The sequence below is a fragment of the Anomaloglossus baeobatrachus genome, chromosome 1, assembly GCF_048569485.1.
Source record: "Anomaloglossus baeobatrachus isolate aAnoBae1 chromosome 1, aAnoBae1.hap1, whole genome shotgun sequence".
NCBI lineage: Eukaryota > Metazoa > Chordata > Amphibia > Anura > Aromobatidae > Anomaloglossus > Anomaloglossus baeobatrachus.
This window is the reverse complement of record NC_134353.1, coordinates 336,811,054-336,838,603: the sequence shown is the minus strand read 5'-3', so window position 1 is coordinate 336,838,603 and position 27,550 is coordinate 336,811,054. Positions and strand designations below refer to the sequence as shown.

The 27,550-nt window shown below is 44.5% G+C and overlaps 1 protein-coding gene across 2 annotated transcripts in view; it reads left to right on the top strand.

Annotated features, from left to right (window-relative positions):
* The window catches only part of LOC142292355 (neuronal acetylcholine receptor subunit alpha-7-like), a 336,257-nt gene that overhangs the window by 191,111 nt on the left and 117,596 nt on the right, over positions 1-27,550 (top strand). For both annotated transcript variants that reach the window (XM_075337677.1, XM_075337683.1), the window contains one exon: positions 7,770-7,937. In XM_075337677.1, the coding sequence (XP_075193792.1) occupies positions 7,770-7,937 (168 nt within the window). The remainder of the gene's footprint in view (positions 1-7,769; positions 7,938-27,550) is intronic.

Below are 27,550 nucleotides of genomic sequence, written 5' to 3'. Positions count from 1 at the left end.
AGACGATGGAACGCTTCCTGAGCCTGGGCGGACCATACAAACTTCTGTCCTTTCTTAGTCAACAGGGTGATGGGACGAACAATCTCTGAAAAGTTACGGATAAAGCGTCGGTAAAAGTTGGCAAAACCGACAAAGCGTTGTACCTCTTTGATGTTTCCCGGTTCCGGCCAGTCGAGAATGGCTTGTATCTTGCTAGATTCCATGTTCAGTCCCTGAGGAGAGATGACATAACCTAAGAATTGTATTTGTGAGCAGTGGAACTCACATTTCTCCAGTTTAATGTACAGGTGGTTGTCCCTCAGCCGGGTAAGTACGGTCTTGACGTGCTCCTGGTGTTCCTGGAGAGAATCAGAAAAGATTAGAATATCATCCAGATAGATCACCATGAATTGGTCCATGATATCCCTGAAAATATCATTAACTAGATGTTGAAATGCCGCAGGAGCGTTACAAAGTCCAAAAGGCATCACTAAATACTCAAAATGTCCGTACCGACATCGGAACGCGGTCTTCCACTCGTCTCCGGGACGTATACGAAGCAGATTATATGCCCCACGGAGGTCCAATTTGGTGAATATCTTTGCCTGTTGGACTCTCTCCAATAGCTCCGGAATCAACGGTAACGGATACCGGTTCCGGATGGTTATTTTATTCAGTTCCCGGTAGTCAATACAGGGTCTCAGAGTCCCCTCCTTCTTTTTCACAAAAAAGATGGGTGCCCCTGCGGGCGAGGTAGACGGGCGAATAAATCCCTTGGCCAGGCTTTCATCAATATATTCCTTTAGGGCTTCTAGCTCAGGTGCCGCCAACGGGTAAACATGACCAAACGGGATTTCTGCCCCTGGGAGTAAGTCTATGGGGCAATCATACGGTCTATGCGGAGGAAGCCGATCGGCCTTTCTTTTGTCGCATATGTCAGCGAAGTCACGATAAACCGAGGGTAAAACGGGTACCTGTACCGTGCCTTCTGCATGTGGTGTTACCGGAACCGGAACAGTTGGACAAATGGCCGGATCACTCTGCGGTGGGAAGGATATCTCCTTAGTTTCCCAATTGATAACCGGATTTGTAGACCGTAGCCACGGAATACCTAGAATAATCGGAAAATGTGGAGAAGAGATCATCATGAAAATAAGAGTCTCCTGCTGACCTGGTTTCATCATGCATTCTAGCGGTACTGTTTCCCGATCCACTGGTCCAGATGTTAACGGAGATCCGTCTACCGTCTCCATGGTAACCGGTGAGGATCTTTGCTGAGTCCGGATACCGTGTTTACTAGCAAAAGAAAAGTCCATGAAATTTCCCCCTGCCCCAGAGTCTATCATTGCAGAGGTAGGAATTAGCTGTCCCTCCCACCGGATCTGAATGGGGAGTGAACAATGGGTATATTTCCCTTCTGAGTCCTTCGGTGAGGTAGACATTACAGTCAAGGGAAATACCGCATCCAAGTGTCCACTTGCCTCAGAGATATCAGACTCTGCGTCCGTGTTATCACACTCTGCCATGGCTGCCAATACCTTATTTGAGCGATTCGGACGTTTCGGGCAGTCGATTAAAAAATGGTCCGATTGACCGCAGTAGAAACACAAACGCTCACGGAGCCGGTGTTCACGACGTTCGTTGGTCTCTCGCTTTTGTAGAGAGTCCACTTGCATAGGAACGTCCTCAGCCTCCCGTGGCGTCCTGAAAGCAGGTTCTCTGGAAGGAAATGTATTATTGTTTATACGGTTTATAGCTGCCCATTTTTCCTGTCTACGTTCCGTTAAACGGGTATCTATGCGCACACAGTGCTGGAGAAACAGGTCAAAATCCCCTGGGGATTCGGAACGGGCTAACTCGTCCTTGATGGTACCGGACAAACCCTTTCTGAAAACGGACAATAATGCATTGTTTCCCCAGTCGGTGTCTACCACTAACCTCCTGAACTCAGTGGCGTATTCAATGACAGAGCGCTTTCCCTGACGTAAGGAAAGGAGAGCAGATTCAGCGGTAGCACGGCGATTCGGATCATCAAACATCTGCGCCATTGCGTTCAGAAAGTCATCTAGGTGATTTAAACGGATGTCCCGGTTTTCTATCAGAGGATTAGCCCAAGCCAGTGCTCGTGAGGTTAATAACATGATGATACATAACACCTTTGACCGGTCAGAACGGTAATAATCAGCATGTACATCGAAAAACAGTATACATTGGTTAATAAATCCACGGAACTGACTACGATCACCATTAAAACGGAATGGGGGTAACCTAGGCATACCGGCAGCTGGTACGGACGTAGTGGGGACGGCTTCCTGAGCCTCCACTCTGACTTGCAAATCCTGTATAGCCGGACCCAGTACCTGGTGATCATGGCCCAGCTGCGCTTCCACATCTCTAAGCTTAGTCTGCACCACCTCCATCTCCTGCTGCAGGGAGTTAATCATGGAGAACAGCTGATCTACTCGTGTCTCAGTCATTGCCCCAGCGAAATCCTCTAATGGCCTGAGTATAATGTAATACTTATTCTATGTTCTGAGGATTTCGATAGCGTAGGGCAATGACAATCAGAGACGAGTTCCGGGTACAAGATGTTTTATAGTATGTCACCACGGTAGAAACAGAACAAACACAACAATACAATAACACAGACAATACTTTCCGGAATGGACGCGCAGGGGATTCCCGGGACCACGCACCGGACTCCCCCAGGGAGACCACCGGAGCAAACCCCTATACAGGGACTGTCCGGCAATCTACCCCGGAAGGCCTAAATGCGCAGCGGCCGGGATAAGGAGCAAGCGGTAAAGTCAATGAGTGTCCGTACGGAAATGTTTGTCCAAAATGGTTACGAACCACAAAGAGAACCAGGCGGAGTGCTGACCGAAGATGGTAAACGGAATCCGGGCACAGCCTTGAGAGCCGGGTACAGTCCAGAATCAATCGGTAGGTAATCTTCTTAGGGGAATCCAGAGGCAATCCGGAATAAGCAGCAAAACACAGCAGGAGCACACAGCAGGCAGTATACTCAGGCACTGGACTGGGCTGGGAGGCGGCCTTTTAAGCCGCTGGACAGGAAGTAGGGCAACAGAACGGTAACCTCCATGTTAACCGAGGGCAAGGGCAGTCAAAAGAGAACTGGAAAACCTGGAAACCTGACAGGTTAACATTAATAGGGGTGCCCAAATTTTTTCATATGACTGTATATATATACAGTACAGACCAAAAGTTTGGGCACACCTTCTCATCTCTAGAACAACTGTTAAGAGGAGACTTTGTGCAGTAGGCCTTCATGGTAAATTAGCTCCTAGGAAACCACTGCTAAGGACAGGCAACAAGCAGAAGAGACTTGTTTGGGCTAAAAAACACAGGGAATGGACATTAGACCAGTGGAAATCTGTGCTTTGGTCTGATGAATCCAAATTTGAGATCTTTGGATCCAACCACCGTGTCTTTGTAGAAAAGGTGAGCGGATGGACTCTACATGGCTGGTTCCTACTGTGAAGCATGGAGGAGGAGGTGTGATGGTGTGGGGGTGCTTTGCTGGTGACACTGTTGGGGATTTATTCTAAATTGAAGGCATACAGAACTAGCACGCCTACCACAGCATCTTGCAGCGGCGTGCTATTCCATCTGGTTTGCGTTTAGTTGGACCATCATTTTTTTTTCAACAGGACAATGACCCCAAACACACCTCCAGGCTGTGTAAGGGATATTTGACTAAGAAGGAGAGTGATGGGGTGCTACGCCAGATGACCTGGTCTCCACAGTCACCAGACCTGAACCCAGTCGAGATGGTTTGGTGAGCTGGATCGCAAAGTGAAGGCAAAAGGGCCAACAAGTGCTAAGCATCTCTGGGAACTTCTTCAAGACTGTTGGAAAACCATTTTCGGTGACTACCTCTTGAAGCTCATCAAGAGAATATCAAGAGTGTGCAAAGTAGTAATGACAGCAAAAGGTGGCTACTTCGAAGAACCTAGAATATAAGACATATTTTCAGTTGTTTCACACTTTTTGAAGTATTTCATTCCACATGTTTTAATTCATGATTTTGATGCCTTCAATGTGAATCTACAGTTTTCAGAGTCCTGAAAGTAAAGAAAACTCTTTGAATGAGAATGTGTGTCCAAACTTTTGGTCTGTACTGTGTATGTATGTATGTATATATATATATATATATATATATATATATATATATATATATATGTATATATATATATATTTATATATATGTATATACATATATATATATATATATATCTATATATATATATATATATATATATATATACATACTGTATATAAGGTATATAATAAGAAAATCAGAGCAGCACAGAGCCAGCACTGTGGGTGCAAGGCTTACCAGTCAATCACTCCAGTTGTGGACATTTAGAAAAATAATAATGAAAGCAGCACTCCAAAAATCTAATGGAATAACAACTTTATTAGCCCACATTATATGGGCTAACAAAGCCCTTTTTTTAATTAACTTGTTGGAGTGTTGCCTACCTTATTATTTCTCTCACTCTCTGAGAACACATTACCTAAGTAAATATATTTCTAAAGATGCTGTTAACATGAATTTCTCCCCAGATGATAGTAACAACCTATCCAGTCCACACAGGCAAAGAAAGCAAACCATAGATGTCCATAAATTTAGTGATGTGTAATAATTAGTGATGAGCAATTATATTCAGCACTATTTGTTACTTGCACAAATATTAAGTTATTCATGATATCCGTTAATTGTGGAGTATTTTGGTCTTTGCCTTGTGAGTTTCAAGACCCCTCCCAGCATATTTGCCGCCTTATTTTCAGCCACTAAACATCTTTGCTACTGGTATTTCTGTGATTATGAAGGAAAAGACTTACTGCATTTCACACTACTTCCGGGTCTGCTCATTAGATCTCATACAAATTCACTGCTTCCCATGCCCACCCTACCTGCTGGTGTCTGTGATTGGCTGCAGTCAGTCGCTGACGTGACAGCGTCTCTGATTGACTGCCCTCCCAGTAGCTGTCTGGGTCCCCTAAGGGAGTGTAACAATAAATAAATAAAATGTCCAAGGATTATATAGATACCCTGCACTGATGAAGTAGACTGCTACAGGTGACAGCCCCCAGCTGTGTGTGATATATTTTGGCTGCACATCAAAATACGAGGAACCCCATGCAGTTTTTTAAAACGTATTTAAATACATAATTTTTTTTAAAAAAGTATGCGGTTCCCCCAATTTTGATACCCTGCAGCCTGCAGACGCCCAAATTGTCGCATCCATTAAATGCGACAATTCTAGCACTTTACCTGGCTCATCCCGATTGCCCTCATGCGGTGGCAACCAGGGTAATATAAGTGGTTAATGACAGCTATTATTTGACAAAAAAATCACACCTGCCATCAAGCGCTACATTAGTAATGGGGAAGGGTGTATGAGACCCGCCATTACTAATCCTGTAAGTCAAAAGAAAAAAAAACACACAAAAATCCTTTCATTTTAAATAAAAACACAACATTCCGTTTCACCAATTTATTAACCCCAAAACACCCCAGCAGGTCTAATGTTATCCACATGAGGTTTCATGATGATACCGTATCCGCTACATCCTGAGTCTGCAGTGATCAATAACATTTAATATCAATAGAATTCCGGTTTTGTGATTCATTAGAGTGCTAACTCCATAGAGACATGTTTTGAAAAAGGAAGGCAGTCGGAGTCTTTTTTGCACAAATAAAAACAACAATTTATTACAACAACATTAAAAATACAATTAATTATTCCAGTAAATGACTACAGTATGGGAGCTTGGCAGACCCTTAGGCATGTAAACATTGCACAGAAATTCAATCATAGACTTTGTATTTGTAAGTTTACAATCATATAATACAAAATGTCATATATAAGAGAGTAGAGGCATATAGTTATAACAAATACAACACTTAAGCGGGCTTTACACGCTGCGATCTCGGTAGCAAGATCGCAAGCGATCGTACCCGCCCCTGTCGGTTGTGCGACACAGGCATATCGCTGCCCGTCACGCACAACCTCACTTAACCCCGTCACAAGGACTTACCTGCCCTGCAACGTCGCTCTGGCCGGCGAACCGCTTCCTTTCTAAGGGGGCGGGTCATGCGGCATCACAGCGACGTCACACGGCAGCCATCCAATAGAAGCGGAGGGGCGGAGATGAGCGGGACGTAAACATCTCGCCCACCTCCTTCCTTCCGTATAGCCGGTGCGGCAGGTAAGATGTTCGTCGCTCCTGCGGTGTCACACACAGCGATGTGTGCTGCTGCAGGAACAACGAACAACATCGCTAATTAGAAGAAAACGATTTTTTGTTTTAGGACGACCTCTCCGTGGCAAACGATTTTTGCCGCTTTTGCGATCGTTTTAGGTCGCACATGACTGTTACACGCTACGATATCGTTAATGACACCGGATGTGCGTCACAAACAAAGTGACCCCGACGATAATTCATTAACGATATCGTAGCGTGTAAAGCCCACTTTAGAGCTTGTTTAAGTAAGGTCACTATGAGTCTGTAAGGAGACTCTGTCACCTACTTGCTATAGCAGTGACCATTCAATCTTTTAAATAAAGGCAATCATATAGGGATACATTTTTCTCTTAGTGAATCACCACCTATTGCTCTCACTTTAAGGCACATACATGTATCTGACTATCTGTCACAAGGGTGGTCAGTGCAGTATATCAATTCTACTAAATCCAAATATAAGAGATGCTATGAGCATCCCAGTATGATAATGGAGTTCAGTAGGTTAGAGCAGTAACATGATAGTTTTACCCATAGTGGGGATGCCAAGGGTCCATCTACTGCTGCCCCATTGCCCGTTTCGGCAAATAAATGACTTTACTTGCCGAAACACATTGGATTTCATTTCCACACATCAGCACTGTTATTGCCAATGCAGATTATTTTAATATGTAAAATAAATTAAAATTTATATTCTTCCATCCCTGACTAAGCTCACTGGATTTTGTCTTTTTCTATAGTCCTGTGCCAAATATGCATCTTCTGGCACAAAAAAGCATCAATACTGCATCACATTTAGATGCGTTTTTTTGCCAGTAGATGCAGATTTAGTGTAGATTTTGTGTATAAATTTCAGCACTAAATATGCATCTCCTGTCCAAAAAAATGCACAAAAATGGTTTTGACGCTGTTTCGGTGCGGTTTTCTGCCAGTTGATGCAAATTTGGTACAGACATCTGGTGCAGACATTTCAGCACCAAATTTGCATCTCCTGGCAGAAAACCGCACCAAAACAGAGTCAAGACCGTTTTTGTACTGTGTTTTTTGCTAAGAGATGCAGATATGGGGGCTACAGCTTATAGCCATCTGCTTTATCTGCTCTGGGTATGTATATATGGACCCTATGCAAATGTTTTGGGGCTTTTTTAAATTATAGATTGTTACATACCATTAGGGGACCCAGACGGCGTGTGTGATTCCAACCAATCACAGACGCTGTCACACAGGGAAGGGGCGCGATCCGACTGCAACCAATCAGACGCTGGGACTGCCGGTGGGTGGGGGAGCAGACCCGGAAGCCATGTGACAGCTGCATCGGAAACTTGGTAAGTATAACTATACTGATTTATTACTTTATATTTGTTCATGCTCACCTAACAAAAGTCTAGTTTATCTAAACATGAGTAACAAAGATCAGTCTAAAAATTCTTGTCTGTGGAGGAACTTATTATGTAAAAAATGTACCCAGTAATTGTAGCACTAAATTAATGTATTAATACTGTATTTGATTTTTTCAGGTATTTTGAAGAGTACATGTTACATTGATGTACGATGGTTTCCTTTTGATGTCCAAAAGTGCAAACTAAAATTTGGTTCTTGGACACATAATGGCTGGCTACTTGATCTACAAATGCTAGATGCCGATATTTCCAATTATATTTCTAATGGTGAATGGGATTTAGTAGGTAAGACTTTCTGCATAAATGGAAATAATACTTTTATAGAATCAAATGTTTGTATTGTGTTGCATATTAAACACATCGATCCTATACTATACAGTATATTAGTAAGGTTTCACTGCTTAGAAAACATACTAATGCTATACTAGCCAATTAAGCTCTGCCACTTGCAATTTTCTAAGAAACTGTGGTAATTTACTTCCCACATTATGTATTAGTATAAAAGAACAGAGAATTTTGTGTGATAATTAGAAATGAGTGGACCCATGGAGATTCGGATGACCTCGGAAGCCAAACTCAATACAAGTTAATGGTAACACGAATTTCTGTGCTGAAAAATGGTTGTTTAATGGTCATAGTAAGGGCTAAGGGGCTGCAAAAGGAAACAAAATGGGCTAAGAGAAGGACCGTTATACATAGCATGTTTTCCAAAAGATAATACTGCAGTAAGACTCTTTTCTTGGCCTGCTCATTAAACTTTATGAATATTCACTGCTTCTACGCCCACCCTCTGTGCCAGCATCTGTAATTGGTTGCAGACTGCTATACACACGCCCCACCACCCTCTGTGTCGGCATCTGTGATTTTTTTGCAGAGCAGTTTTCTGTGTTGTAGTGTAAAAATAAATAAATAAAAAAAATGGCATAGGGTTCCCCTATTTTTGATATTCAGCCCTGGTAAAATAGACATCTACTGGCTGTCATCTTTATTGTGGCTCGTTTTCAAAAATAGAGGGAATCTCACTCAGTTTTTGTAAAAGTATTTAAATAATTTAAAAAACACGTTATGGGGTCCTCCTTTTTTTATAAACAGCCAAGGTAAAGCTGACAGCTGGGGGTTGAGGTTATCAGGGTGGGAAGGGCCATGGTTATTGGCTGCTCTGCGGCCTTTCAACATTACAAACCCGAAAAAGAACCGCACTTACAGGTAGAAGTCTGTGTAGAAGTCCTGGACCCAAACACCCAGTGTTCGGTGTAAACATCAAACTTTACAGTTTGATTTTGCTAATCCCTAGCTGTAACTATGGTGAATTGTTGCGCTATAGAAGGCTTTGTTAGCTTATTTTTTAATTGTTTGGTTTTTTAAATCTAGTCTCCACCTCTTCTGCACCATCATTAAAAGTTACGGATGTCTGAAATTTTTAAGGGCCAATGATTCAGCCACTTTTTTGAGAATACGCCCCAATACCCTGACCTGAAAACATTGAGTGGGAATGTGAAAGTACTGTAAAATGAAGTTGTTTCCGAAATTGCACTCTTCTTGCTGTATAAGATGCGATGAGCATTTAATCTTGACAGTGAAGCCATGACTTGTGTAGTTAGCTACCAGTAGACTTTAAGAAGGTACAGTGAGCATACAGTTCTGATTCCTAAAAAATGAGAAAGTTTCTAATTGCCACAAGCATGTGTGGAGGCTGAAATAGCAGCTAAAGGCCTGGGATGATAAGAATCATAAGATCGTTCTCAATAATACTATGGAGTAAACAACACACCTAGCAATGGAATAAACATTTGCTCATTTGTTTCTTGTTGATAGTATTTCCCTCGTGGCAACATACAATTGTATGTTATTTGTAGCTGAAAATGTATTAGAGAGGAAACAATTGCACAAAAGCTTGTATTAAAGAATTATTTTTTTTACAATAATTGTAACATAAACACAAGTAAGCGATCTCCAATCAACTTACTTTATTATTAATTCTTAAGAACTGTGCAGTATCCCAAATTCAGCCTGAAGCTAGTCAAAACTCTTAAGGTCCAGTCACACTAAGCAACTTACCAGCGATCCCAACAACGATAGGGATCGCTGGTAAGTTGCTAGGAGGTTGCTGGTGAGCTGTCACACTGCGACGCTCCAGCGATCCCACCAGCAACCTGACCTGGCAGGGATCGCTGGAGCGTGGCTACACGAGTTGCTGGTGAGCTCACCAGCAACCAGTGGCCAGCCCCCAGTCTCCTAGTTACAGCACACATCAGGTTAATTAACCCGATGTGTGCTGCAGCTAAATGTGCACAGAGCAGGGAGCAGCGCACACTGAGCGCTGGCTCCTTGCTCTCCTAGTTACAGCACACATCGGGTTAATTGCCTGATGTGTGCTGCAGCTAAATGTGCACAGAGCAGGGAGCAGCGCACACTGCTTAGTGCTGGCTCCTTGCTCTCCTAGTTACAGCACACATCGGGTTAATTGCCTGATGTGTGCTGCAGCTATCTGTGCACAGAGCAGGAGCCGGCAGCACAGGCAGTGAGAGCGGAGGAGTCTGGTATCAAAGGTAAATATCGGGTAACCAAGGACAGGGCTTCTTGGTTACCCGATGTTTACATTAGTTACCAGCCTCAGCAGAAGCTGGCTCACTGCTCACTGCACATTAGTTGTTGCTGTCTCGCTGTCACACACAGCGATCTGTGCTTCACAGCAGGACAGCAACAACTAAAAAATGGCCCAGGACATTCAGCAACAACCAACGACCTCACAGCAGGGGCCAGGTTGTTGCTGGATGTCACACACAGCAACATCGCTAGCAACGTCACAAAAGTTGTTCGTTACCAGCGATGTTGCTAGCGATGTTGCTTAGTGTGACGGGGCCTTTAAGTGCATTGTTCTGCAGTATCTGGGACACCAAATAAACACCCCTATCCACCCCCATCCTCCAGCCCAAAAGCTTCTGCAGCTCTGACAGTCCATGATTATGCCCTAGGGGCCACTATTCTGTTGTTCCTAATATTCCCAGCAATGTCTTCCCACTATCCCACACCTTGTATATCAGTGCTAGCGTCGGGTGTAATGATCTATTTTTGGAGGTATATCCTGTCTCCAAAAAGGCAACCTGGTGTCTTCACCTTGTAACGCTCTGTCTTTACCAGTTTTCCCCCACTGTCATATACACTACGTTGTCCTTTCCGCATCTCTTGAAATGCTGTAGCTGTGCTGCAATATAATATAACCACAGGTTAAGAACTGCCAGACTCCCCTCCTCCTTCCCTGTCTGCAAATTCTCAAGACGAATTCTAGGTTGTTGCTTTTTCCACAAGAGTTCCCGAAATAAGGTGTTAATTTTCTGAAAGAATTTCCAATGTATCCAAATTGGGGCGTTGCGGAGGAGATACAGAAGATTAGGCATCAGTAGGTTGGCACAGCCAGTAAGGGACAGCGGGAGTTGACACCAGGCATCTATCTTGTTTCTAAACAGAAGCAACATAGGTTCTAAATTCAGATTATAATAATCCTGTGGTCGGGTACTAACTACTATCCCAAGATATTTAAATTTATCCACCATCGGGATTGGCAATCCTAGAGTAATGAGATTAAGTGTGAGCGGGTCTATAGGGAGTAAAGCCGATTTCCCCCAATTTATTAGAAGCACCGATCGTTCCTCAAATTGCTTAATAATGTTAACAGCTGGACCCAGTGAAGTCCCCACCTCTCGAAGATAGAGCAACAGATCGTCCGCGTTAAGAGATACCTTATGCTCCAAGTCACCGATCCTAAACTTTATCACAACAATAGAGGTGCGGAGCATAGCCGCCAATGGTTCAACTGCCGCCATGAACAGTAAAGGGGAGAGAGAGGACAGCCCTGACTTGTACCCCTAGCCAAACTAAAAGACTATGAAATGCAACCATTAAGAGAGGAGACGCATATAAAATTTTGATCCAGCCTATAAACCTGGCACCCAGGCCAAGTTTCTCCAGGACAGCCCATAGAAAATTCCATTCAATGCTATCAAACGCCTTGGCTGCATCTAATGACAGGACTGCCCTCTCTCTATTTCTCCCTTCTGAACTAAGCTGCATTCCCAGAAATAAGCATTGCAAATTAATAGAGATAGATTTACTAGGGATGAAACCGGTTTGTTCCTCAGGTATCACAAATGTGATCACCCGGGATATTCTATTGGCTAATATTTTAGCAATACATTTAATATCTAATGTGAGGAGTGAAATAGGCCGGTAGTAGTCAGGTGTGGTTGGGTCCTTCCTAGGTTTCAGAATCAGGACAATAATTGCCTCCTTCATAGATGCAGGAAGGGACCCCTGCTCCTCAGCGTTCCTGAAGACCTCCAAGAGCCTTGAAAGCAGCAAATTAGTATATAGTTTGTAAAATTCTCCTGGGAGTCTATCCGCACCTGGGGCCTTTTCATTTTGGATCTGGCCAAGCACCTTCACCATCTCTTCCAGATCTACATCCCTATTTAGGGATTCTCTCTCACTATCTGACAGACAGAGTGAAAAGGGGGTTAATGCCGCGCATCAGCCAAAATGCAGATGTAGCACGTTGATGTTATAAACGTATTCTTTTATTCCATCGGTCTACGCGTTTCGAGGATATACCTCTTCTTCAGGACCAGTGCATCAACATAGTATACTATACTATTGGAATAAAAGAATACGTTTATAACATCAACGTGCTACATCTTCATTTTGGCTGATGCGCGGCATTAACCCCCTTTTCACTCTGATTTGTATGCACATCCACGTGGGGCTGCAGCAGACGCCATCATCCTATGCTCTATCAGTGGTTGTGACTATCACAACCATTTCAGGTGAGTGTATTTTTCCTGATCTACCTCACTGATCTGTTGGTATTACACTATCAGCGCTCCTTATTTTTCAGCTTATCTGACAGACAGGGAAGGGGAATCTCCTCCAGAAAGTCCCAAAGTTCAAACTCCCCAAAATGAGATCTAGAAGAATACAGCTGGGTAAAATACTGTCGCATGACCTCCACAATCCTCCCACTGTCCCTTACCTCCTCTCCCGTGTCAAGTTTCAGTGTGGCACTATAGCAATAGTAATAGCAACTTAGCAATAGTGACCAGCAAATGTCCCACACTCTCCCGCTCTGTGAAATATTTTTGCTTAAGGAAAAAACGCTTGTTGGTGGCCAGGGTAGTCATGTGCTCTTTCAAAGCCCTCTATGCCCTCTCTAAGTCTTGTTTGGTATCATCGGTAGGGTTAGACATAAAATGCTGTTCCGCATCCCCCAAAGCATCCATCAGGTTCTTAATACGCTCCCTTGTTTTCGCTTTTCGGCTGTAAATTTATTTAATATATATTCCATGGACAAACACCTTCATAGTGTTCCACGCAATATGTTTAAATGCCATTCCGTCATTTCTTATGACAAAATTCCCATATAGTGTCAGTCAGGGTGCACCCTATCAGCTGTATCCAGAAAGGGTTAAGCCGCCATGGTACACTTGTTAGCTGGCTCGGGTCCCCAAGCCTGAGATGAACCTGCAGTGGAGAATGATCTGATACCCCCTGGCCAAATACATGATGGAGGCTACATATGGCAACAGCCGAACATTACCAATGGCTAAATCTATCCGGGACAATGACTGATGAGAGCTGGAATAGCAGGAGAACCGTCGAGTTCGCGGGTTCCCGACACGCCAGTCATCCACTTACCCAATCTCCTCTATCAGCCTTGAAAAAGAAGTAGCAGCCGCTGCCTCTGAGATATTCCCAGTATGTAGCTTATCCCAATACGGGTGTAAGTAGTTGTTGAAGGGAGCCAACAAAGTTAAAAACATGTTTCAATGCCTCACTAGAATACGGTGATGGAATATATATAGCAACTAGAATACAGTGCACATTATGGAGGACACAATAGAGACATACAGAGGATTTAAGGCATTCAAACGGCACTGTCCTGTGTACTAGGACACTTCCCCTCCCCCCTCCCCCCGGCAATGTGTGGAGTATATGGAGTGGTACTCATGGGCTATCCAGTTTTTGTGCAGCAGGTGGATCCGTTCTTTCACCAAGTGTGTTTCTGACAAAAATATTAATGCTGGTTTAAGCTGCTGTAGAAACATAAAAACCGCACATCTTTTAGTAGCATCGCCCAATCCTCGCACATTCCGGGCCACTATGTTAACCTCCTTCGCCATAAGCTTGAGCAGGGTTCCCCAACTCCAGTCCTCAAGGGCCGCCAACAGTGCATGTTTTCAGGATTTCCTTAGCATTGCATGGGTGTTGGAATCATCACCTGTGCAGGTGATTAAATTATCACGTGCAATGCTAAGGAAAACCTGAAAACTTGCACTGTTGGCGGCCCTTGAGGATTGGAGTTGGGGACCCCTGAGCTTGAGCGTACATATGTAACAGCAGGGGGCAGCAGTAGGGCATTTTCAGACCTATCTGTAACAAAGTGCTATAGATGACTGACTATATACCAAGCAGGTGCACATAACAAAAAAGTTGGACAACACAGAGACATACATACAATAAACCAAGACATTCCTCTCAAACAGACGGAGTTGGGGCTAAACATAACCCAAAAAGTATATAGCGGGTTAAATGCCTAAACAGTCAGTAACTGCAAAATAACCTATCCGGCTAGCTCCTGCCAACCGTCCATACGTGTTCTAGCCGGGTACCGTAACAAAATCACTTCTGCCAATCCAACAGCAAGACAACAGTGGTAACCTTCAGCTGTTATTTCTGCGCAGCAATTTTTCATTAATATCGAGCCATGCTGCCGCATCCTTTGGTGTGTCAAAGAATTGTGTCCCACCATCCGCCACCACTATTAGCCTGGTAGGGTACAGCGTATAGTAGGGAACCTGCAGCTGCCTCAGACGTTTTTGACTTCAATAAATTGCACCCTCCTCTGCTGGATTTCAGGGAATCCGGGAACAATCTGACTTTGTGACCATCAATAGCCAGATCCTTGATTTCCCGGGCAGTGCGAAGCACAGTATCTCTGTCCCTGAAGTGTAGCAACTTGAGGAGTATAGGACAGGGAGGTGTCCCCGGTGGGGGGGTCGGGTGGGAACTCTATGTGCGCGCTCTATTGTGAAGAAGGGGTAGAATTGATCCGTGCCCAAGGTCTTAGGAAGCCACGTTTCAAAAAAGGCCACCTTCCGCCTTTTCGGGGAACCCCAACCAGGCGGAGATTGCTGCAGCGGGATCTATTTTCGAGGTTGTCCACCTTGGCCGTGAGCAACGAGATGTTATGGATTGCTCTGCCAAGGCTCCGAGTTAGAGGAGGAAGCCTGTCCTCTTTTGAGCTGACTCATTCTTCCAGGGCCCCCACCTGTACATTAACCCCTTGCAGCTCCTGTTTAATAGAAGAGATGTCCCCTTTAATTTCTCCCAACTGCATATTCATGCTGGCCAGCATAGTATTGCAGGAATTCACAGCCAGCAGCATATCATTAAGAGTGGGTTCAGCTGCTCTAGGTTCTATAGCACAGGCAGCCTTTTCCGGGTGCTCCCCCCAGGGCCATGCTGGTGAGTCTCCTGTACCCCTTCAGGACTGGCATCCGCCATTTTACTCACGGACCCCCGCTGCTCCTCCTCCCCTGGCGGATCCAGCAGTATCAGAGTTACTTCACAGGAGCCGGTGCCAGCATCAGCCTCAGGAGTTACAGGCTCGGCCCATGCATACCGGCTGAGGCGGCAAGAGCGTCCAACACGCCACTCCTGTCCGCAGCTCCAGCATCCTGCGTCATGTTGGAGGTTGGCACCTCGCGAATTCTTGACTTAGTAGGACACCAAGACATCAAGACATTTTATTCTAGTCACTGCAAGCATTTAAATTTATGAACAACTAAGTTTTTATTGAATTTTTAAATAACAATAAAAATGATATAAAAAAAATTGTTTAAAGGAACTGAGAGTCCTCAGTGGTTGATACCTTTTAATGGCTAACTGAAAAGATGGTAATAATTGCGAGCTTTCGAGACTACTCAGGTCTCTTCATCAGGCATGGTATAACACAAAATCTGGAGTCACATATTTATACACAACAGGACTTAGAATAGTGCAGTAATACTGCACTATTCTAAGTCCTGTTGTGTATAAATATGTGACTCTTCAGATTTTGTGTTATACCATGCCTGATGAAGAGACCTGAGTAGTCTCGAAAGCTTGCTATTATTACCATCTTTTCAGTTAGCCATTAAAAGGTATCAACCACTGAGGACTCTCAGTTCTTTTAAACAATTTTTTTATCTCTACTGGCTAACACGGTACAAAGATATATTTTACTTGTAACAATGATATATTCACATAAAATACCATTTTGAAATCAGCAATAACTTTTCATGTAGAGAATCAAAGGAAAAAAAGAAAATTAATAGAAAAGTAAACAACATTATGGAGTACATAAATTTAAACAAGCATTTAAAGTTATGAGCTATTACATATGTCCTGAAATGTCAGTGAAAAATTTAAGTTATGGAATGTATTTACATCTTCGAAATACGTGTCTGGAGTCCTTTAAATCAGTCTTTAAAAAATATCCCTCTAAATAGATCTATTAAAATCCTTAAATACTTAGCCATATATCTATTAAAATTCTTAAATTTAAAGTCATATATCAAATTATTGTCCAAGACTATATTGAAATGTATCTCTTTGTAAGAGAAAAGAACAATTCTCATTTATCTGTGCAGCACAGAGATGACTGCCGTAACATGGCTTGAAACCTCTTGCAGGCAGTGAGTATACTGACAGCACAATAATCAATGTGACTGAAGAACCATGTTTTTACATTAACTAGCAGCCCTTTTAGACATATCTGTCGCAATGACTGTGAGAGATAAGCATACTTAAGATATAGAACAATCCTATAAATAACGGTTATGTCACAGGTACATGCTTAGCAAAATGCCCTACATCTTGGCACTGAATAATATGAAACTTGGTAGGATTCGTATGGAGTATTGCCAAAATAATACACCATGCTGTTTTGTGACAACTATAGGGAACTACATGATGAGCATATCTCTATACACTTAGGGGCCCTAAGTTAGGGCCCAATACATCAAGTTCATACTAGTCTTGATTAGGAAATTTGTGTAAGCCTCCTCATCAATCAGGAACGTCAGACTAGTGGCATAAACCTCCTTGTACTTCTACTGAGCAAACAGCTTGGTCCACTTTGTTGGTACCCAGACAGAAATCGTGTGAGAATGCCACAAGGCCATAATGATAAAGAGAGTACCATAATACATACTAAGGACTCGACTCATCTAAGTTTTTAAGCCAGTGTTCGGCACAAAAAGTTTTGAAAAGTTGCATCATTTTGGTGAAATTGATGGCTGCACAAAAATTTTGTGAACCTGATTCATCAAGGCATTTACACCAAAAAAGTGTCCTAAAAGGTTTGAAAATTTGCAAGATTTGGTCACAACTCAGTTGTGCCACAATTTTGCAAATTTTGGTGTTTTAAGGCCAGTTTCTATCCACTCCATTGAAATGGGCAGGGGCAGGACAGGGGCATGAGACCATAGCACTTCTAATTCATGATGAGCGGTGGTGTTCCACACACCATAAATCTCATTTCAGTTCCTGATTGGAGTGAGATGTTTTGCATTGCGCACATAAAGGCACATGCCATTTGGCAGATGCTCTAGATTCATGAAGAGGCATGCAACTGAAGAAGGGAGCCATTTGATGGCCAGCCTTGCTTCCCCTGACTTTTGTATATGAGGATGTGTGCAGATGCGTCATTACCTTCAAGAGTGACCCCATGTGTCCTTGCAGGACTCCTCGTCGTAGACGGGGAGGAGACGGCAATACCCACATGACAGTCTTAATCAAAATAACTGGAACTTCTTCATTCTGCTTTGGTCAATGTCCCTTCTTCTGGTCCATAGGACCCCTGTGCTGTGTCCTTCATCCTCAGGGGAAGACTCTGCTGACTTGCCCTAGGAAACTTCCTCTAGCAGCTAAGTCCCATATGTTTTATCTTCCCCTGCTATCTGTTCCTTTGGCAGCTGCCGTATCTCACTGTTTCCCGCGTCCTGGACATGCAGTCTCTCCTGGCACCAGTACAAAGTCCCACTGAAGCCTCCAAACTTAAGAGTCCCACTGGTCCGGGGTCGATCTGCCCTCATCAGCCGGGTGAGTTCTTGACACTTTGTGAAGGGATTCCCTCCAGCTCAAGCAGATTCTAGCACGATTCCTGCTGCTCCACTCACTAGATTCTTTCTGCACACATGCTGTAACCCTCTGCTTACTCCTCCCCCCTTAGCTCCATTTCCTTGAAAACCCTCTACTGTATTCTGTGTTCCTTCTCTAACTCACTAAGTTACTCCCAGCCTCCACCACCTGCTTTGCTTGTTCCCTAGTTCCACTATTCCTAATACTATGCCTAATCTTACATCTATACCTGGCCCTGTACGATACCCTCTCCCGAACACATCATGAGGGACCAGTACATGTTATACACAATATTTACAATATATAAAGCTATAACAGCAGTGACCGCCAGGGGGAGCCAAACGACGCTCTTGTTCAGCTCTGCTACATCTTATCTTTACTAATATATATGTATATATATATATATATATACAGTTAGGTCCAGAAATATTTGGACAGTGACACAATTTTCGCGAGTTGGGCTCTGCATGCCACCACATTGGATTTGAAATGAAACCTCTACAACAGAATTCAAGTGCAGATTGTAACGTTTAATTTGAAGGTTTGAACAAAAATATCTGATAGAAATTGTAGGAATTGTACACATTTCTTTACAAACACTCCACATTTTAGGAGGTCAAAAGTAATTGGACAAATATACCAAACCCAAACAAAAATTTTTATTTTCAATATTTTGTTGCGAATCCTTTGGAGGCAATCACTGCGTTAAGTCTGGAACCCATGGACATCACCAAACGCTGGGTTTCCTCCTTCTTAATGCTTTGCCAGGCCTTTACAGCCGCAGCCTTCAGGTCTTGCTTGTTTGTGGGTCTTTCCGTCTTAAGTCTGGATTTGAACAAGTGAAATGCATGCTCAATTGGGTTAAGATCTGGTGCTTGACTTGGCCATTGCAGAATGTTCCACTTTTTTGCACTCATGAACTCCTGGGTACCTTTGGCTGTATGCTTGGGGTCATTGTCCATCTGTACTATGAAGCGCCGTCCGATCAACTTTGCGGCATTTGGCTGAATCTGGGCTGAAAGTATATCCCGGTACATTTCAGAATTCATCTGGCTACTCTTGTCTGCTGTTATGTCATCAATAAACACAAGTGACCCAGTGCCATTGAAAGCCATGCATGCCCATGCCATCACGTTGCCTCCACCATGTTTTACAGAGGATGTGGTGTGCCTTGGATCATGTGCTGTTCCCTTTCTTCTCCAAACATTTTTCTTCCCATCATTCTGGTACAGGTTGATCTTGGTCTCATCTGTCCATAGAATACTTTTCCAGAACTGAGCTGGCTCCATGAGGTGTTTTTCAGCAAATTTAACTCTGGCCTGTCTATTTTTGGAATTGATGAATGGTTTGCATCTAGATGTGAACCCTTTGTATTTACTTTCATGGAGTCTTCTCTTTACTGTTGACTTAGAGACAGATACACCTACTTCACTGAGAGTGTTCTGGACTTCAGTTGATGTTGTGAACGGGTTCTTCTTCACCAAAGAAAGTATGCGGCGATCATCCACCACTGTTGTCATTCGTGGACGCCCAGGCCTTTTTGAGTTCCCAAGCTCACCAGTCAATTCCTTTTTTCTCAGCATGTACCCGACTGTTGATTTTGCTACTCCAAGCATGTCTGCTATCTCTCTGATGGATTTTTTCTTTTTTTTCAGCCTCAGGATGTTCTGCTTCACCTCAATTGAGAGTTCCTTAGACCGCATGTTGTCTGGTCACAGCAACAGCTTCCAAATGCAAAACCACACACCTGTAATCAACCTTTTAACTACTTCATTGATTACAGGTTAACGAGGGAGACGCCTTCAGAGTTAATTGCAGCCCTTAGAGTCCCTTGTCCAATTACTTTTGGTCCCTTGAAAAAGAGGAGGCTATGCATTACAGAGCTATGATTCCTAAACCCTTTCTCCGATTTGGTTGTGAAAACTCTCATATTGCAGCTGGGAGTGTGCACTTTCAGCCCATATTATATATATAATTGTATTTCTGAACATGTTTTTGTAAACAGCTAAAATAACAAAACTTGTGTCACTGTCCAAATATTTCTGGACCTAACTGTATATATATATATATATATATATATATATATATATATGTGTATATATATATATATATATATATACCATACATAGTCACACCACCTTCTTAGGAAAGGGTGCTATTCGCCGTCCCCCTACACACCTCTTCATGAATAAGGAGCATCTGACTCCACAACGTTGGCAACATAGCCAGTTTTGATGAAAGGGGGCATGTACATTTGAAAATTTGACATATTACTACATATTACAACATGACAAAGCAGGTATCCATTTAACAATTTCTGTGGTACCCATATTATCTGTCATCAAAATTTTAGAAAAAAATAGATATTATGCAAACAGCTGATATCAAATTATTTCTAATGAAGTTTTATTTTACATATATCGATGTGCAATAAGGAACAAAGTTAATTATATATAGTTGTAGGATAAATAATTATAGGGTTAGGACTAGTGTTGAGCGAGTATGCTTGTCACTACTCGGTACTCGCACGAGTATCACTGTACTCGGGCTACTCGGCGGGGACCGAGTAATCTCGCGATACTCGTGCTGTACTCGTGGTCTTCATCCCTGCATGTTGGCGCTCTTTTGAGAGCCAGCCCTCATGCAGGGATTGGCTGGCAGACCACTGCAATGCCACAGCCCTGTTAGTTGTGGAATTGCAGTGATTGGCCGGCCTGCACAGCGTGACCGAGCCTTTATACCGGCGGGCGCGCTGTGCTCTGCACACAGCCATCCAGACAGTCAGTGCAGGGAGAGTGTTGCTGCTTCAGGGAAAGGTTTACGGCCCTTTATAGTTATTTCCGTAGCAGGGCTGCAAACAGTGTGACCAGAAGTCCTTCTCAGGACTATTGTTGTTGTATTCAGGCAGGGTATAGCCAGGTCGGAATACAGGCTAGTGACCAGAAGAGTCCTTCTCAGGACTATTGTAGCTGTATACAGGCAGGCAGGCAGGGTATATAGCCATTCCTAGTGGTGACCGTATACCAGCCTTCATCATATCTGGGGCTGGTGTACACAGTCTAAAACAGTCCTGATAGTGTCAGACTTCTCAGTAATTGTCGCTCCTAAAAAGCTGTTAGGTTCTTAGTGCATCCGTGCTTGCATTTAAAAACCGCATGTGTGTGTCTGTCGGTCGCAGCGTACAGGTGCACTTGTGTGCGTTTTGCACAAACTACTATATAACGCACAAGTCTAGTGAATAATACACGTCAGTCAGCAGTGTCTGATAGTGTCAAACTTCTCAGTAATTGTCGCTCCTAAAAACCTGTTAGGTTCTTAGTGCGTCCGTGCTTGCATTTAAAAAACGCACGTGTGTGCCTGTCGGTGGCAGCGTACAGGTGCATGTTTTGCACAAACTAGTATATAACGCACAAGTCTAGTGAATAATACACGTCAGTCAGCAGTGGCTGATAGTGTCAAACTTCTCAGTAATTGTCGCTCCAAAAAACCTGTTAGGTTCTTAGTGCGTCCGTGCTTGCATTTAAAAACCGCACGTGTGTGTCTGTCGGTGGCAGCGTACAGGTGCACTTGTGTGCGTTTTGCACAAACTAGTATATAACGCACAAGTCTAGTGAATAATACACGTCAGTCAGCAGTGTCTGATAGTGTCAAACTTCTCAGTAATTGTCGCTCCTAAAAACCTGTTAGGTTCTTAGTGTGTCCGTGCTTGCATTTAAAAACCGCACGTGTGTGCCTGTCGGTGGCAGCGTACAGGTGCACTTGTGTGCGTTTTGCACAAACTTGGATATAACGCACAAGTCTAGTGAATACACGTCAGCACAGCATTGCAAAATTGGCAACGAACAAGGAAGTGGACATGATGGTGGTGCAGGCAGATGCCGAGGTCGTGGGCAAGCTCTAATTTCGCCACAACAAAGGGCCACATCTACTCGCTCGCACATCCTGTCCCAAATTCTTGGGGACCACAGCAGTACACCGCTCTTGAACCAAGACCAGTGTCAACAGGTTGTTAGTTGGATAGCGGATAATGCTTCCAGTCAGATTGGCACCACCACAAACACTCTGTCTTCCACACGGTCAAGTGTCAGTAGCCGTGATACTGCACCGCACATTTCAGAACCTGATCCTCTTTCCTACCACCAGGCTGAGTACACGTCCACGGACATTACTGATCCCACACTTGGACACTCGGAAGAGCTGTTCACGTTTCCATTCGCACATTCTGGCCTCTCGCCAGCTCCTGTTGAAGTGGGTCATGAGGAGATCGTATGTACAGATGCCCAAATATTTGAGCAGCCACGTTCTCACAAAGTTGACAACGTGTCTCAACAAGGGGTGGACGATGATGAGACACAATTGTCAGGAAGTCAGGAGGAGGAGCAGGATGCAGAAGAGGAAGATGACGTGGTGGATGATCCAGTAACTGATCCCAACCTGGCAGGAGGATATGCAGAGTGAGGACAGCAGTGCACAGGGGGAGGGAGGCGTAGCATCCCAACAGGCAGTAAGAAGCAGGGTGGTGGCCCCAGGCAGAAGTCAGGCAACCATTCCCGGAACAACAACACGAAACAAGGTGCCTGTACAAATGTTAGGTCTTCCCGAGTCTGGCAGTTTTTTAAGTTGGCTCCAGATGATTCTAAAAAGGCCATTTGCAACACCTGCATCAGCAGGGGTACCAAAACTAGCAGCCTGACCACCACCAGCATGATCAGGCACAAGTCAGCCAAGCACCCGACTTTGTGGGATGTACAACAGAGTCGAGGAGCAGTGCTTGCTGATGTCACTGCTACATCTTCGCTTGTTGTGCATGCGAGCCAATCCCCTGTCCATGCTGCCTGCGAACAAGCCTCCTCCGGCCCTGCACCTGCAGTTGCCTACGCAGAAATAACACCATCATCAAGCACGTCCTTGTCCCAGCGCAGCGTTCAGTTATCCATTCAGCAAACCTTTGAACGCAGGCGCAAATACACTGCCAACGCCCCACATGCCACAGTTCTAAATGCTAACATTTCGCGACTGCTTGCGCTGGAAATGTTGCCTTTTAGGCTGGTGGAGACAGAAGCATTCCGTGACCTGATGGCGGCAGCTGTCCCACGTTACTCGGTCCCCAGCCGCCACTATTTCTCCCGGTGTGCTGTCCCCGCATTGCATAACCACGTGTCACAAAACATCACACGTGCCCTGAACAACGCTGTTTCAGCCAAAGTCCACCTAACCACAGACACGTGGACAAGTGCTTGTGGGCACATCTCGTTGACGGCACACTGGGCTAATATTGTGGAAGCTGGGACCCAGTCTGAGCGAGGGACGGAACACGTCCTTCCCACACCAAGGTTTGCAGGCCCTACCTCAGTCAGGGTTTCACCCACACTCTACAGCTCCGGAATGTCATGCTCCTCAGCCTCCTCCTCCTCCTGCGCATCCTCATCCACTTTACCCTCCACACCAGTCCCAAGCTGGAAGCACTGCAGCACTGCCTCGGCGAAGCGGCAACAGGCTGTGCTGAAGCTAATCTGCATAGGTGACAAACCCCACAATGCAGAAGAGGTGTGGACAGCTCTGAAACAGCAGGCAGATCACTGGCTCACACCTCTGAACCTAAAGCCAGGAAAGGTCGTGTGTGACAATGGCTGGAACCTGGTGGCGGCTTTGAGGCGAGGCCAGCTGACACATGTTCCATGCGTGGCCCATGTGCTCAACCTCGTGGTTCAGCGGTTTCTAAAGTCATACCCAGAGCTGTCTGATCTGCTGGTAAAAGTTCGCCGCCTGTCTGCACATTTTCGAATGTCACCTACTGCTTCAGCCGGCCTTGCCGGCTTTCAGCGCCGTATGCATCTTCCGGCTCACAGACTGGTGTGTGATGTCCCCATGCGTTGGAATTCAACTCTGCACATGTTGGTCAGGATATGTGAGCAGAAGAGGGCAGTTGTTGAGTACCTGCATCACCTAAGCCGTCGGGAAATGGGTCAAACTCCACACATAACACCTGAGGAGTGGAGATGGATGTCCGACCTATGTACCATCCTCCAAAACTTTGAGGACTCCACCAAGATGGTGAGTGGTGATGACGCCATTATTAGCGTCACCATACCGCTTCTCTGCCTTCTAAAACGGTCTCTGCTCAAAAACAAACATGATGCATTGCAGGCGGAGCGCGATGAGTTCGAGCAAGAAACAGTAGTGGGTGTGGGTGATAACACACAGCCCAGCCTCGTCTCATCACAACGTGCAGTGGAGGACTATGACGAGGAGGAGGATGAAGACATGGAGCAACTCTCCGGCCAAATTGAAGATATGACATGCACACCAGTCATATCCTCGGTTCAGCGTGGCTGGCCAGAGGACAGGGTAGATGAGGAGGAGGAGGAGGAGGACAGCATGTTCAGTCATCGTGTTGGTCAGGATACTGAAGTACTGGCTGTTAAGAGTCTGGCGCACATGGCTGACTTTATGGTAAGCTGCCTGTCTCGTGACCCTCGCGTTAAGAACATCTTGGCCGACAATCATTACTGGTTGGTAACACTGTTAGACCCACGCTACAAGGAGAACTTTATGTCTCTTATTCCCAAGGCGGAGAGGTCAGCCAAAATGCAGCAGTACTGTACTCCGACATTCCTCTGTGCCTTACAATTATTGGGTATCCAAGGTGGACACGTGGCATGAATTGGCTCTCTACGCCTTGGAAGTCCTGGCCTGCCCTGCTGCTAGCGTTTTGTCAGAGCGTGTTTTTAGTGCCGCAGGTGGAATCATTACAGATAAACGCACCCGCCTGTCAACTGAAAATGCTGACAGGCTGACTCTGATCAAGATGAACAAGGGTTGGATTGGGCCAGACTTCACCACATCACCAGCAAATGAGAGCGGAATTTAAAGTTTGTAATGGGAATTTGCCATGTACCTCCACTCACCCATGGGTACACACTTCTGGACTTTGGATAATCGCTGGACTGCTCCTCCTTCTCCTCATGCGCCACCATGATGACCGTTACAATAGTTAGGTCGTTGTTTCAGGTATACCCCCAGTGGTAAATTTTTTCACCCATTCTTTCAGAATGGACATTACAACGACAGGAGACCCGCTCCTTTGCAATGGGAACAATGTTTTGAGGCCCTCATGCACGTCTCTATCCGGGGACAATGTGGAGCCTCCCAATTTTTGGCTTCCCTGCCAAAGGGCTATACTAAAATAGACCCACTTCCTTACAATGGGCACTTCAGGTTTACAGGCCCTCATGCACGTCTCTATCCAGGGACAATGTGGAGCCTCCCAATTTTTGACTGCCCTGCCAAAGGGCTATACTACAATAGACCCACTTCCTTACAATGGGCACTTCAGGTTTACAGGACCTCATGCACGTCTCTATCCAGGGACAATGTGGAGCCTCCCAATTTTTGGCTGCCCTGCCAAAGGGCTATACTAAAATAGACCCACTTCCTTACAATGGGCACTTCAGGTTTACAGGCCCTCATGCACGTCTCTATCCAGGGACAATGTGGAGCCTCCCAATTTTTGGCTGCCCTGCCAAAGGGCTATACTACAATAGACCCACTTCCTTACAATGGGCACTTCAGGTTTACAGGCCCTCATGCACGTCTCTATCCAGGGACAATGTGGAGCCTCCCAATTTTTGCCTGCCCTGCCAAAGGGCTATACTAAAATAGACCCACTTCCTTACAATGGGCACTTCAGGTTTACAGGCCCTCATGCACGTCTCTATCCAAGGACAATGTGGAGCCTCCCAATTTTTGGCTGCCCTGCCAAAGGGCTATACTACAATAGACCCACTTCCTTACAATGGGCACTTCAGGTTTACAGGACCTCATGCACGTCTCTATCCAGGGACAATGTGGAGCTTCCCAATTTTTGGCTGCCCTGCCAAAGGGCTATACTAAAATAGACCCACTTCCTTACAATGGGCACTTCAGGTTTACAGGCCCTCATGCACGTCTCTATCCAGGGACAATGTGGAGCCTCCCAATTTTTGGCTGCCCTGCCTAAGGGCTATGCTACAATAGACCCTCTTCCTTACAATGAGCACTTCAGGTTTACAGGCCCTCATGCACGTCTCTATCCAGGGACAATGTGGAGCCTCCCAATTTTTGGCTGCCCTGCCAAAGGGCTATACTACAATAGACCCACTTCCTTACAATGGGCACTTCAGGTTTACAGGCCATCATGCACGTCTGTATGCAGGGGCATTGGTGAACCTCACAATTTTGGACTTCCCTGGCAAAGGAAAATACTACAAAGACTCACTTCCTCAAAATGGGCACATTAGACTCAAGAGGCCTTCATGTACGTCTCTTCTCAGGGACATCGGAGTGCCACACAATGTTTTCACGTAAAATCTTTCATGTAATCTCAAAAAGTAACATACACCAGCTCTATCTCACTATTGGGTATGTGCCCTTAACATTTCCGCCATGAAAATTCATTTTGGTGTCATTTTGGAAGGCTTTCTGGCGAGTCCGTAAAAATGGCGTAAAACTCGGATATAATTGTTCACTGCTGTGACTTTTGAGTATTAAATGCTTCAAGGGGTCTTCCCCATGCTGTTGCCATGTCATTTGAGCACTCTTCTGAGACTTTTGTGACATTTTTAAGGTTTCTACATGCTGCCGGGGGGTCATTTCATAAAAATACTCGGGTCTCCCATAGGATAACATTGGGCTCGGTGCTCGGGCCGAGTACACGAGTATCTTGGGATGCTCGGCCCGAGCCTCGAGCACCCGAACTTTTTAGTACTCGCTCATCACTAGTTAGGACCTTGGTTAATAATTTTTATTGAGATTAATTGAGATTCTATTCACCACTCCGAACAGGACTCATTTAAGATCTACATTAGAACCTCTGATGAAAATTCTGCCCAAAATGGCAAGAAAGTACAGCAGGATGTTGGTAAAATTCTGGACACCATGACTGAAACCCAACAGATCCCATTACAGTCAAAGGGGTCTAGAGGTGCCAATGATTTACATCAAGCAGCGTATTCTTCACCGTTCCTAAGACAGAAGAGAACAGCAGAATAAATTCTAAAAGGAAAGAAATGTCTATTTTAAACATGGCATAATATGTGCAAGACATGTTCTTCTGTTTCAGATCAAATCTTTACCCTTTAGTACTATGCTATTTTTAAGACCAGCAGTTTTAGCTTAATAATTTGATAAATTGTACCTGTAATTTCAGGGGATTTTTCAGAATAAGCTGTTGTGTATGTACATGAGGAATAACACTATTTCTGGCCACTTGTATCCTACAGTTGTCACCATCCTCTGCAGGCTAGATATCTAAGAAAATGAGTAAAGGTCATCTTCTGTAGTCTCTGATCAAGTGTGTACAGACTACCTACTATAATGTCTCCCATACACAGTACACAGAGACATGAGACATTCCTGCTCTCCTTTCTCTGTTTGGAAGCATCTGATTTAACCCCTTCACCCTCCGGCGATTTTCCGTTTTAAGTTTTTTTCCTCCCCTTCTTCCAAGAGCCATAACGTTTTTATTTTTCCGTCACAATAGCCGTATGAGGGCTTGTTTTTCCAGGACAAGTTGTATTTTTGAATGACACCATTCATTCATTCTGCCCCATATCGTACTGTAAAACAGGGAAAAAAAAGTCAAGTGCAGTGAAACTGCCAAAAAAATGCAATATCACAATTGTTTTGGGGATTTTTATTTACGATGTTCGCTATATGGTAACACTGACTTGGCGTTATGATTC